The 14,670-nt window shown below is 45.4% G+C and overlaps 1 protein-coding gene across 12 annotated transcripts in view; it reads right to left on the reverse strand.

Moving 5' to 3' along the window:
* Positions 1-14,670, reverse strand: part of KCNIP1 (potassium voltage-gated channel interacting protein 1) — a 296,724-nt gene that overhangs the window by 33,017 nt on the left and 249,037 nt on the right. The window contains exon 1 of one of the 12 annotated variants that reach the window (XM_046900498.1): positions 7,822-8,107. The exons of the other annotated variants lie outside the window; for them this stretch is intronic. Within the exon in view, the coding sequence (XP_046756454.1) occupies positions 7,822-7,930 (109 nt within the window). The 5' untranslated portion in view covers positions 7,931-8,107. Of the gene's footprint in view, positions 1-7,821; positions 8,108-14,670 lie in introns of those variants that run through there. 12 annotated transcript variants of the gene reach the window in all.

Here is a 14,670-nt window from a genome sequence, read left to right on the forward strand (position 1 = left end):
GGAGCTTCCTAAGAAGATGAAGTCTGGGTTATACTTACAGTCTCTTGCTCCAACCTTCAGGAGCATTCGTTTGCTGCTTTTTCATCACACTGTTCTGGAAACAACGTCCGTGCAGCACAAGTGTGCCTGCAAGTGATATACATTCCTGTCTGAATCCTGAATGATGCAATGGCTCTTTATTCCAAAATCCAGCAGAGAAAGCTTCACCTCAAAGGGGAAGGGACAAAGTATGAGAGATATGGACTTGCTGGAGTGCATCCAGAAGAGGACCACAAAGATGATCTAAAGGGATGCAACACCTCCCTGTGAGGACAGGCTGAGAGCTGGGGCTGTGCAGCCTGGAGAAGAAAAGGCTGCGAGGCGACCTGATAGCAGCCTGTCAGTATGTAAAGGGGCTGCAAGATGGAAGGGGACAGGCTGTTTAGTGGGGGGTCTGCTGTGACAGAACAAGGGGAAATGGTTTCAGACTACAACAGGGGAGATTTAGATTGGATATAAGTTGTGCCCCCCCATCATGACACATCTTTAATGATGTCACCATTTGGTTTAAATCCTTCTCTTTGGACATCTCTGAAGCAGCTTGTTATCTATGCATTTTACCTTTAAGAAGAAAAAAGCTAAACAAAAACCCTTCCAGTGAAACTGAGGACATCCATTAGTTTTATTCTATCTTATTGAACGTCTTTTGAAATAGGCTACAGCGCATCAATCTCTTCCCATACCGTTCTACCCAACCAAAAGGGGATCAATTTAAGGAAGGAGTCTGGAAGGAGAGAGGCCAGATGGAAGGGAGGAAATGTAAGTACGTACAGAGCTCATGTACCACTGTATTTCTATGTACATGGGGACATGTACATAACAGCAGCACAGAAGTCATGGCATGGCAAGTCATGGCTGTTTTTTCAGTCTTAATTCAACTCTTACTCTTTCACCACTGTGCCCTGATGCACGCTTTTTGACATAATATAAATAAGAGTGAAACCAATGTTTGTTAGCCTCTGTGCTGCTCAAGGTTAGCATGATGCCAACACTGCTTTGCTCTGCAATGCTCACTGTTGAAGAAGGGCCCGGCGGTGCTGAGCTGCCTCCTGAAGACAACAGCTCACCATGCTGCACACTGAATATCTACTGCAAAAAGGGAAACAAAATCTTTATCTAATTTTGAACTGTTAAAGCTGAAAGGAGGAAAAAAAAAAAAAAACAGAGACCACTTCTTGTGTGAAGGCTGTACTACATGCCTGTCATTGTCCCATGAAATCTCATAGATCTCAGATTGAACGCCTACAGAGTTGGTTACTTTGGCAGGAATTGTACACACAGGGAGCGTGCTTCTGTTGCACAGAGGAGGAGGAAGGGCATTCTTCACCATCTCAGTATTCCAGCTGCCCTACAGTTACCTGCCAGTAGTTTGGGATGGGCAGCGTGTATGTTCTCCACACAGCCACACGTGAAGAAAACATGAGCAAGAGAGATGAACCACTCTGTAACTTAGGAGGCTACATCAGCAATTAAAGCTAGAACATGATGTATGGAGGAAGAAAAAAAATGAAAACAGCAAATGCAGGAGCTTCCATTTCGTCCAGCAGATAGCAAACAGCTGAAGGAGAGAGAACCATTATGGGATGATGTAATTTTCTCCATATTTCACTTAGGTTCTCATGCAATACTGGAACTGCTGGTAATACATTCTTATAAACAACACAGGCTGCTGATTTGTAAAAGAACGCAATCAGAATGAAATAAAAGTAATACTGATGGCACTGCCTCACACAGCCACCTCTCCTCTGAAAGCTGGGGAAAAGTGGTGTGTGAAATGGCCAGTGAGGTGGATGGGGGCTGGCTGGGTGGCCGTGCAGAGGGCAGCTCCCAGGGCTTCAGCAGAGAGAACAGGAGACCAGGATTGAGTAGAACCCTACTGGGGTCACCCCTTGGTCCAGGCATGGCCAATCTGCAGTCAGTCTCCCGGCCAAACAGCAGCCATCACCATGCTGGACGGGACTGCAGGAAAACGTGAGGAAAAGGCCCAAAGATAGCTGGATGGCGTGTGATTAAGATTGATCTGACCAGGTTAATTACGATACTTCGAAGAGAGTTCCAGTTCTGTGCCCATAGAAGTTACAGCACACTTGCGTGGGATATTTGTACCTGCTGATCCAACTTTTAACTTGCAAAGTAAACGCTTTTAAGTAACTGGATTCATCAGGAAAGGTTGGCAAGTTTCCCAGTTTCAGCATGCTTCAGTATCCCTGAGGATGTGTATCTCTATAGAAGCAATGCAAGATTTGAGCTAAGAACTGGTTAGAAAACAGGAAAGACAACAACAACAAAAATCAACGTGGAAAAAGCTGCTATCCTCTACATCAGATCCAGTACTGCAGAGTTGGTTTTGCTCTCTTCCCTCTTTGGAAAAGGTTAAAAAAAAAATCCCAGAAATACCATCAACAGGGAATTTGTAAGGTACCATTTTCTGTACAAATGATTGTGTGTAGCAGAACCTTTAATAATCTTTTCAATAAACGTCTTGATAAGTTGGGGGTCATGATAATCTGCCATTTCCCACTTCTAAGTACTTAAATCTCCCCTCCAGAATGGGAGACAGTGCAAGCATTAAGAGAAGTGCAAGTAAGGGATTAATCATAGAGCAGCAGCCTTCGGCCATCTGGGAGGGTGGGACCGGCACAGGGCAGACACCTGACAGAGCACAACCTCCAGCCCAGCTCTGTAAAGCACTAATAACTGTTTGACAAGCAGCCAAGGGACGTGAACACAAGGTGCACAAGAAAGGGTTTCATACAGCAGTGCTACGGGCAGAACCCTGCAAGGGCAGCAGCAGCTGCAACTGCAGTAGGAACCATGTGTACCTGATGTGGGTGCTAACCCACCTGAGTGCCAAGCTGTGAAGCCACGAGGAGATGGCATGCAGAGCCACAAATGCACGCAGCAGTTCCACTCACACAGACACAAAGCTAAACGAAGAGCAAGGAGACGTGAAGCTTTATGACGATGTGAACAAATAAGAAATTCATTGTACCAACAAGGTCAGCAGTAGGACAGCTATGAGAAACATCCCAGGTTGAGCAGGGCAGCACGCTCTTCCAAACACAGCCATGAAGAATTACAGCTTCCAACTGCAACGCCCCATGGATCTGCAGGGTTGTGGCACAATCTCTGCTGCTAAACAAACCCCTGTGAGCTACAGGCTGGAGCTGACTGCTTCAGTGCTAGCGTGGCCATGGCACGAACAACTCAAATTAAGTTCCTTGGGGAGCAGAATGGCTGCAATTAATCCGCCGTGTCAAACTCCTTCCCTCTCCTTAGCAAGGCTGAAGCTGAAGAAAGCCACAGAGGCGGCTGTCAGAGCTAATCTGGAGAGACTCCTTAGGCACTAGCAAATGCCACCAGGCGGGGAAATAGAAGATGATGCACAGCAAACAAAGTCCACCACAGCCCCAGCTGGGAGCCAGCAGCTCCCTGCACACAGGGCAGGCAGGGGAGCCTGGGGGCAGCTCAGGATGAGAGGGGTCACCCTGAAAGCTCAAAGGAATTCAGACATTTCAAGAAGGGCAACCTCCAACTATTAGTTGAGCAGCTTTTTAAAGGAAAAGCTGAATAATTATAAAGGCATATATGCCTGAGCATCCTTGTCTTCAACTCCACCTGAGCAGGTGGAGAAACAGTCTCACTGCAGCATGTATATTGCAGCACACGATGTTCCATCACATAGCTAACCAGGCATCCCGAAGTGGAACCATGCAATCCTTGAGGCTAAACACTTTTTCCTTAAAATATAAGCAGATGTCCATTTACACATTTTATAGGTCTCTGCCTTTCCCATAAGAAAGAGTTTTATAGTCCTTGCCACAGAGGCAGGTGTGTGAAGCAATGGACGTAATTTCTCTGGAACTTCCATGAACATTTTCATTTATTTTTCATTCTCTTGTATTCAGAAAGGGAGTGTTCTTATGTTCTTAATTTGCACTATACTTGCATGACTAAAAAGAACATCGAGGTAGTGAAGTGCTACAGAGCACTGCAGAAAAACACGAGGAAAGAAAACTCATAAGCCACCCCAAAAGGTCCCCCAGCACCAGGCCCTGTGCACCAGCACAGCTCGGAACCAGGAAGGAAGAAATCACCGTGGGAAACCCTCTGCTTTGGTTATACTGATGGCACGTGGTGCTGAGGCTGTAGTGTGCTCAAAGCGGCATTTTTGGTCTGTTATCTCATAGATAACAGGTTATCACATATAGTTAAAGCCACACGGTACCTCAAGAACGCCATCACTGTTGTATCTGACTGTATCTGCTGCTACTCCAGCATGCACAGCAGTGCCGTGGGACTGCAGTAGCAAAGCAGTGCAGAGGTGGTACCAGGTCAGCAGCATTACTGCCTGGCTGTGCTGGGTCTGAACTCCAGCACAGTTCCTGCTGCAGCACTCACCTACTTCTCTTGTCAGCTCTGCTGGTAACAAATCACAGAATGGCTTGGGCTAGAAGGGACCTCAAGGATCACAAAGCTCTAACTCCCCTTTCACATGCAGGGCCACCACCCTCCTCCTCCATTTAATAGTAGACCAGGTTGCCCAGGGCCCCATGCAACCTGGCCTTGAACACCTCCAGGGATGGACAGGGCATCCACAGCCTCTCTGGGCAGCCGTTCCAGCACCTCACCACTCTCACAGTAAAGAACTTCCCCCTGACATCCAACCTAAATCTTCCCTCCTTCAACTTGAAGCCATTTCCCCCCATCCTGCTGTTATCTACCCTTTCAAAGAGTTGAAATATACGCACTGTGAGGACCAATACACTCAAAGATGCATTTCATTCCACCTATCCTCAGGATTTGGTACCTGGCCATAGGTGTTACTGTGTCAGTGCTGAACTAGTCCAACAGCACAGTGTGCAGTTGCTCTGGATCTCTCTAATTTGAAGGAAGATGATTTATGAACGCTTCAGACGTCTCTGGAGGACGGATGGTCAGCAAAGAAGCTGAGCTAAAGCCAAACTCATAAAAACAGACGTACAGCCAGAACTGACTCTTGCATTACAGCGAAGGTTATTGTTCCCCAGCCGTAAGTTAATACAGAATTCCCCCAGATGTTTTCCCAAATGGCATGTAATGACTTCAGTCGCTTATGGATGTACTGCTGCACTGAGGAACGCAGATCTTTGACTCAGCTCACTGCCTGGGACATGGCTGTGTGTCAGGAGCTGCCTTCCAGCTTCATGAGATGCAAGCTGCCACTGGCAGGTCTCACTTAGGTCCTTTTGTTAATCCCTCAAATGAAGCATCTGCAAGAACCAGGCCTCACCTCCGGAGCGTAACTACCAAAGTGGAGCTCTGCAAACACACACTCAGCTGCAGTGACTTCTGAAAGCCTGCATCTCCCGAGCTTCCATCTACACTGCCTTCCTCTTCATATATCTTGCTGCTTCTGCCAGACAAACGAAAAACCAACACTCGGCTTTTTCTGAGCAGAACAAAGGAGCACTGCCTGAGTAATCCAGCTCCAGAAGATGGAGTAATGCTGGTTCCAACACCTTGTCTTAGTGTTACTACACACAGCCCTGAGACAGCACACAGAACTCCTATATCTCTGCAAATAAAAGGAGGAACCATTTTCAGTGAATATAAAGATATAAGGAATATTTATGGCATAGTAAATTATGGATGCCCCATCCCTGGAGGCATTCAAGGCCAGGCTGGATGTGGCTCTGGGCAGCCTGGTCTGCTGGTTGGCAACCCTGCATGTAGCAGGGGGTTGAAACTCGATGATCATTGTGGTCCTTCTCTACCCAGGCTATTCTATGATTCTATGATAATATAAATACCCACTGCACCTTCCCAATTACAGCCATGCAGAGCATTGAATGAGAGCGTAATGCCATCTTTAAGGATTTCCTAGTGATTGAAATCTGCATTGCACTTAACAAGCACCTGTATCATATCAGTATTACTACTCACACAAGTAATTAATTCTCAGCACAAGTGAAGAGTCAGAAGGGAAAAACCACAAGATCCTATAGTTTAATGAACACCAAATAAATGTGTCTTGGTCTCCAAATGAACCATTCTGCAGCAAGAAAAAATTCCAGCAAAAACTCAAAGCCCAGAACAGTTATAGTCATGCTCTGATCTGTCAGATAAGAGCAGCAGCTCTCAGGCACTACGTGTATCAGTAATTATTACAGTGCTCCCTTAGAAGGAGCTGAGAAAATCCTTAAATCCTTCTGCACTTGAATGGATGGAGTGATTGACTGATGACTGCAAACACACACATCCCGAGCTGCTCAGCGAATGTAATTCAGCATTATTTGCTCACTTTTGCTCATTTCATCTGTGAGCAGACAACTTTCCCACCTGCCACATATTTGACTTCGCTGCAGAATCTACAGGGGAAAGCAATTGCTCTGAAGAGAGCAGACATCAGAATTACAGTAATGAGATCTAGAAAGAAGGGATACAAGTGTTCGTGCTGTTAAAGAGGCAGCAATGCAACTGCCTCAGCATGTGATGTGACAGCTCATTTTTAAGGTCAGCACTTCTGCTGCTGCTATTTGGAATTAGTTATCATTGCCAGATACCTTAATTTACTTGTAACTACATAACTGAGCTCCAGCGCCACTCTAGGAGTAAGCTAAAAGCTCCCGTGATAGCTGTTCTGTAATAGGGAATACCAACACATGCAATGACAAATACACAACAATTTGCATCCTCTCGTACTATAAATAAGTACCACTCTCATTCAGGCCAGTTTCTGTATTTTTCTTAAGTCACAGTAGCACTGATGATACAATGGCAAGGTAAGGACCCCATTTCTCCCCTTGCTTTTCCCATTAGCCAGCCAAAAAAATCACCTCTACTTTTATTTGGTGCTCTGTCAGCCTCAGCTAAGCCGTGCTTGGAGATACACGAATAAGTAGCACAGGGATTTCTGCCAGGATTTCACGTGGCTGATGCTCTCCTGGACAAACTTGGTACAGTCGGTGATCTACGAACACACACAGAGCATTGGGGGCTTCATCACTAAGTTCTCCTCCTTTGAAACTCAGTGACGCTCCGATACATCCATCCCCTTACACACAAATCATTCCACCTCCATGGCTCACTTGATTTCAGACATGTGTGTGCTTTCCTCACTCAGGAAAAGCCTTTTTCCTTCAAGTTTGTTACACTTGATGAAGATGAAGAGACCAAACCCCCCACCTCAGTACCTGAAAACAGAAACCTCTCTGCCCTCTCAATAAGCAGTAGGAAAAGGTTGGTTCCCTTCTGGTTCTTGGACTGAAGAGGCTGGAACAAACACAAAGTTTTTTTCTGATTCCCATTCAGGATTTATTTCCATTGTGTCCTTAATTTGTAGGTGTCCATTTTTTAATGACTATTTTATTTATCTTTACAGGCAGCAATATGTATTTCATGCACCAAATTGTCAGCTGTACTTCTATTACCCCAGCAGAGATTTTTCTCCCCCAGGCTGGCATTACATTTCTTTTCAAGGAAGGAAATAAAAAAAAGTTAGCAAGGAAAACTAATCAAGAAAATGAGATAAGGTAACACACAAAGCCAAAATCACAGCTTCAGATCCTCTCTGGCTGTTAGAACCCACTGAAAGCAAACAAGTCCCCAGTAAAGCACAAAGCCCAATTCCCTCTCGGCAGCCTGTATGATTCCTAATACAGATGAAGACAGCTCTGAGAAACCAGCATGCTGACAGACCACGCTTCCCTCCCTCTGCCTACCTGCTGCTCACAGTGCCTCCCATGAAACCCACCCAAACCAGAAGCAAACAGGAGCTGCAGAACTGGGGAGCTCTCTTACCGTCCGACAAGTCAATGAGCCCGAGGTAGTGCAAAAGTTTCAGAGAGGAGCACAGCACCACCACAATGCCTAAAGTCTGCAGTCCCTCCGACTCGCCTTCAGTCCACATCCTTCAGGGCACCACGCAGATACCTGCTAGCGTGCCTGCAAACAGCCGGCAGGCATCTAAAGCTGGGAAATCCTCTGTTGGAAGCCTTCCTTCCCGATGCTCAGCCAAGTGCACAGCACAGATCCTCTCCCCCTTATCCTCGCACTCCCTCCGTCTCTCGTGCTCTCCCCTTTTCCCAGCTCTCCTCTTCCCCTCTCTCTCCTGCTTGTCTTTTTTTTTTTTCCCTCCCCTCTCTCGTCTTATAAACATCCAAGCAATTTCAACATCCCACAGTAACCTATGGTTTTATTTTCTTTCACTTTAGGGTAATTCTCTCAAGAGAATATCCTCCCTGCACAACTTAACACAGCGCTCCTACCCACAGCAGGTATCTCACACGATGCTCACTGCTTTGAGCACCTGGGATACCAGGCGATTTTTGCATTGGGGATTTTCTTGGTAATCCTGGCAATTCTGAGCCTTTTTGTCAGTGTCTTTTCTGTACTCACAGAACATGGCACACCGTAGGGATGCAAAAATGTCTCCCTTTTTTAATCCTTCTCTTACTCCGCATTACTTCCAAGACAGCAATGCACTCAGTACTGCTCTGACATACTGGGATACAGCAAACAGTTGCCACTGACACACAGGCACCCACCAGGAGGACCCACACAGCAGCTCACCCAGAGAAGCATAACACACATGCAGGTGCTGGGAAGGACCACTGCTGCCCTGGAACAAGCAGCCTCAGCAGGCAGCTAAGTAAGATGAACCACCGTGCTTTACACGTGGCTCATCTTCACAATATTTCACTGGGCTGCTTGCATAGGGTAGCACTGCAGGCTGTTTTCAAGTTAAGTCAATTACAAGCTTCTGTTGTTTACTCATCCGTGGAGGTATTTGGCAGGATAGGTGTTTTATCAGGACAGCAGCTGCAAGACTGTAACACCAGTAAAAGCCACATTTTTCAAGCACGCCCTTAAGTAGAAGATGCTGGTACACCTCACATAGGATGTTCAGAAGGACAGAGACTGCCAATGTTTCTCTTATTGCACAGGACCAAGGCTGTCACTTTCCCCACATCGTCCCCACACCACCAGCCCCCTGGGCCAGCTGCAGCCCCAGCACCCTGCTGCCCCTCTGCCTTCAGCCCCCACTGAACATTACACCTGGGCCAGAACCTCGCAGGAATCCTGCACATCACATGAACCAAGCTGCATGCTCAATTGCCAAGAAGCGTTCGTATTAATGTCAGGCTGGAGGTGCAGAGTACGCATACATACTTGAGTCATTAAATACAGAATACTCATTGAATTTGAACTTTGTCTCTATATGCAGGTAGTCAAGAGCTCATGCTTGCATTATTCATGGGGGTTCTTTGTCACTGGCCTCTACCTATTTGAAGCACAGCAGCACGCTAACAAAGTCATTTCTATTGATGAACATTTTAGGCCAAACAATTTTTTTTTGTATTGTGTAGCATCTGCCACGTTAGGCTGTCATTGCCCTGACTGCTGGGCTGGCTATGATGCCATTCATGGTTGTTTGCACTCAGCTGGGAAGGAATGCTGAAGGATTTCTTCCATTCATGACCACCGTGTTTCCGGGGCAATCACCTTGCACACAGCAGCTCTGCCCAGAGGCTGTTTCCCCTCCCTCATTTCCTGAAGCTTCCCTCCCTCCAGTCATTTGGCCCAGTCTCAGCTGCCTGTTACCAACCCAGGAGCTGGGATTTCCTTCTGCAGGGACACCTTAGCACTGCACTGTGCTGACGACTTCTGGAAACTGCTGTTGGGTGCTGACAGATAAAACACGAGGCTCCTCCACACCTCCAGCTAAGCAGCCACGCGCTGATATTATGGTGGGTAATTAAACCTTAGTAGCTTTCTGCTGCTATTTAATCATTTAAATCACAAGTGACTGACTACAGAATTGGCCACAGATGCTTACTGGTGACAAACTCTGTGGACCCTCGCGTCCTTAACACTTTATGATATAACCTAAGAGAGCATCTTCCATCAGAAGGTTCCCTTCTACCTTAGCCCATTAGTTGCAGCAGCACTCATTCTCTACCACAGTACTGAGCTAATGAGAGGAACTGATTCTGATTTTCAAATGGATAAAGGATCCTCAGTACAGTGCTCCAACAGAAATCTGCACCGAAATAGAGTTCCACCAACATTTGACAAGAGGTAGAAATATTAACTAAGAGCTTATTAGGTGTTTTATTTCAATTGCTCGTGGAACGAAGAAAAACCCAGCCGAATCAATGCCGAATAGCTGGACTCAGAACTTGAGTTCTTTGGAATAAATATTCTACAGCCTAGAGACATCCTGCAGATACGCAGCAGCTTTTGGATCAATGTTTCCCAAACACTGGAAAAAAACCTGCAGTAAAATGCATCCTGCTATTCTCAGAGAGGGTAACTCATGGGCCTAAATGGTTGTAAGTAGGACCACCCAAAAGCAGCACAAACTCAAGTGTTGCCATTGAAAACAAACTTTGTAGAACAGCAACTGAAAGAATGCTGTCATGTTGTATATGGACAAACCTACGCTTCCCAGGGAAGCAGTAGAGCAGCTTCTCATATGAAGGTGCAACTACACAGCATAGCAGAATAACCTTCTCACAGTGCAAGCCCCTCTCCATGGCTGAGCTATTAGGACTACATTTATACTTTCCAAAGAGGAGGATTCATCTCCTTGCTCCATTTTAAAGCAGATACAGCGTGAAAGGTTCTCATTACCCAAACCTGTAAAAAAAAACTCCAATGGTTTTCTATGATTAGCCTGGTATAAAACCCCAAATATAAAGTTTGTCATTTTGATGGAACATTCCTCTGCATTTGTGTTAGATAAAGAATAAATAGGAACATCTGATTGATTCTTCCTGTACAGTACTTCATTTCAAGTACCTCTAGAACAACTTTGTTTATGGATCTTCCTTCTCTACTTGGCAGTCCTGAACAGCCTTCCCACACAGCTACTTGGCCATAAATCTACTGCAGATCTGAAGCTCTTCTACTTCTGTTGTATTTTTAAAATGCATCATGAGATCATTCATACTACTGCAGGCAGCTATAACATCAGAAATATGAATTTACTACTCCATATATACTTCTGCAATACAATTTGCATTCATGAAGTTGGGGGGGTTAGTGCTGTTTTCACTTTCAACCAAGCAGAAAGAAATGAAAACCAGCTGTTTCTCAGAAGTGATTTTTAACACACCCAGACTCAAACAATGATATTAATGCATCCGGATTTTAATCAGCCTGGCTTGGTCAACTGGGTCATCTGCCCGTTTCACCATATGTGGTGAAACCTCTTTGGTTTTCCCCCCTCATACCTCTCTGGCTCTGACTAGCCCTAAGGAACTTGTGTCATCTGTAAGTTACGTGGAAAGATAACTGTAGACCATGACTTCAAAGCAATTATACCACAAGTCATTTGGCAGATCTGGTACCCCAGATCCGGTATCCCTAAGTTATACCAGTTCAACTAACAGCCATCTGGAAACAACAGGCTCAATGCCCTACCTGTTTGCAACCACTCTGACCCTTCTGCCTGCATATTAGTTTGGCTTCGTATCCCATTTTGTGCCCTCCAGCAGTTGTCCATCAGTGTTTTTGTAAGTCCTGGCTAATTACCAGTTATTTTGCTACTAGGGAGACACTGCATAATGCTAGGTGAACCACAGATGTCTGATCTGTTTGGTTCCGATAATGCCCAAAGAAGGAGCTCATGTCTCAGCCTGCTATTTCCTCCCTGTGTGAGCTCAGGGAAGAAACCAGCAGATCAACCCTCCTCCTGATACACTACATGTTTTTGTCATAAGAGAAACAGCCATAACTCAATCAGAATGTTTCCCCTTGGTTCAATTCTTCTGATTGATCACAGGGCACTGGCTGCTCCCAGGAGCCACCCAAGCAGTTCTGCAGCACCACACTTGTGTTTGCAGTACTGCTGGCTTCAGCTGGATGAACAACTGGCAGTTGCTTACTGATGCCTGCTACACTACCAGAGGAGCTGGGGAAAGGCATCAAGACTTTTCTTTGTCCTACTTTCCAAACAATGAAAGTTGAGGACACACACAGAGAAGAAATTAGGTGAGAGGAAGCAAGAAGTCAGAAGGCAGCACAGTACAAGAGGGTATTTCAAGCCTAAAATAAGGAAAACTAAAGCCATGTGATGTGAACAACAGATCTAGGAAGGACTGGATTAAGGCCATATGTACTCTGAAACCTCACACAGAAGCGTAAAACCTGACATTTTAATTGAACCAGGGGCTGTATTCCCATACAGAAAAAGCACCACAGCACCAGCACACATCCAGCTGATCTGTGCTGGGCTCCACATCACAGCTGAGCACTTTCCTGGAGCCCATACTTGGAAGTGAGCACTATTCTCTCCAACCACTTCACCAGCACGAATTTTACCTTTATGTCAGCTTGCTGATAACTGACAAGATGCTCCTTCTGACCAGATCTTTTCTTATTGCAGTCTTAACGGCCTTCATCCAAGCTGTCCAACTTCGACCCACAGTTAAAATATACAGGCTGCTCTGCTAAGCAATGTACTGTCTCAAATCAACATAAGACCATCAGCAACACTTTGTGGACAGTTCTACATTTGGAAGCATTCCTTGGGACAGAGCTAGAAGCTGTCTGCTTTCTAAAATGGATGCCTAAGAATGTTTTCTAGCTGAAGACTTGGCCTGGAAGTGGGCATTTTGAACTTGATATAGGAAGTTAGGAGATGAATACCAGCGTAGCCTGTGAAGGCAAGGTACAAGCTGTTATCTCCCTGCTTCCTCTTATGGAATCTAGATCTTTCTGATTTAGATCTGGGTGGCCAGATCTAAAGTGGCCAAAAGAACACTTTCAGAGGAGAAAACGACTGGCCTATCTTCCAGCGTGGTCTAATCAGTAAGCATGGATGGGCTATCTTCCATCTCATCAGTAAGCAAGGAAGGTTCTGGTCTGCACCTCTGGAAGTTGCAGATTTGACTGCGGAATACAATTAAAAACATCACCATCTGGGAAAATACACTTTGGGAATGTTTCACACATGACTGGATGGAGACTCAGAACTCAGATGCGATTCAGCCCATAAGGACTTAGCAGCAGGGGTAGCAGAATTCTCACCTTTGAGATTAGTAAGATTTAGCAAGGGTTCTGTTTCCCTTGTGACCACAGTAATCATGAAGGAGCAGTTTGGAGCTCTGGGAGGTTTGTCAGTCACAAGTTCGGAAAAGAAGAAAGCCAGGAAGACATCTGTCCCTCTAAAAAGCCAAACTACACTGAGTGCCACAAGATACGGTTCTGATTGTGGCACCAACGCCAACCCAACAGTGACAAGCAGCTCATTGCTGCAGTTGTTTTGGGAACATAGTAAGGAGTAGGATTACCTCTCCCACTGCAGTAATACACGGAATTTAGTCAGCCACGTTATCATCACAGCTCCAGCAATCTCCAGTTCAAGCACTGGCTTCTCACCCACTTACTCTGTTTTTTAAATAGTGAACTGAACAGTAAGGCTGCCTGGTACATTTCCAACCTTCCCCTGCAACCCTCACTGCTCTAGTGGAACACCACCATCTTATTTCACATGAAAATGATGTAAAATATTGCCCAGGGAGGATCACCTCATTCATTCTCCTTGGTTACAGACTCACTACAAACTTAAGCACTGAACTGAACTCTCCACTTGCAGAATGCTGCTCCTGTCTGTTACATTAATCAACGTTTTCTTACCACTCTCCATGACAATCTGGATTTTTTTGCATAGCCTCAAGCAATGAATTAGCTGCAAGCACATGGCTTATTAAGCAAGCCTATATTTTTCCACTTATTGATCTGCTGCAAGAGGAAATACCTTTCAATGTCCTCATTGAGCCTTGGCCAAGATCTCATCTTCCTTGTATCATCTACACATTACTTGCATTTCAGTTTTTATCATCAGTAATTTGTATTTCTATTTCCCCCCCCGCCTGAAAGGAGGCTTCATTTAATTGGTTATTTGCATAATTATTTCGAAAAAGAAAGCATCAAAAAAATTACCAATAGGAGATCAGAGTAATATATTCACAAAAAAATTACAGAACAGTACAAAACTAAGTATGTTTTACATGCTTCATCATTGCAAATCACATCACCCCTGCAGTGTTTGGAAATGCAGCCCAGGCAGCAAAAAACTCAGCAATTAATACTTTGCAATTGAACAAATCAGGAACAAAAAGGTCAGTTTATAGAGAATGTCTCCTTGAACAGAAGTTTCCTAAATATCAAGTTTATGAAGTACAACATAGGCAACAACAAGGAAGGGAAAAGGGCAGGGGGAGAACTTATGGAGGACTCTCAAAAGGGCTTTGCCCCGTGAGCACAGCACCAGCTGTTAGGACTGTGGCAGCAGTTTCACACCACTTACACTCTGCATAGCATAGCAGTCAACACAGGACTTCACGAGACTGCCTCTGCTTCACAGCAATGGCGTACACCTGCTCCTCTAGTGGCAGCACAGTAAGCCCTGCTTCTGGGGTGCAGCAGGGCTGAAATGCATAGAAATGTGGAGGTCTGACCAATCAAGGGCTTGATGATCATCAGAAATACGGGTGCACGTGACTAACTACAGAAAGGATGCTAAAGCTAAGCAATAGCCATGGTTAATATCCTCCTTCAAGCCCCTGCCCTTATGTGAGTATTTTAAATACTCAATTACCAAGCAAGCTGGATTTCGGTGATGGAGCCAGCTTGCTGCTC

Source organism: Gallus gallus, chromosome 13 (assembly GCF_016699485.2).
Source record: "Gallus gallus isolate bGalGal1 chromosome 13, bGalGal1.mat.broiler.GRCg7b, whole genome shotgun sequence".
Lineage (NCBI taxonomy): Eukaryota > Metazoa > Chordata > Aves > Galliformes > Phasianidae > Gallus > Gallus gallus.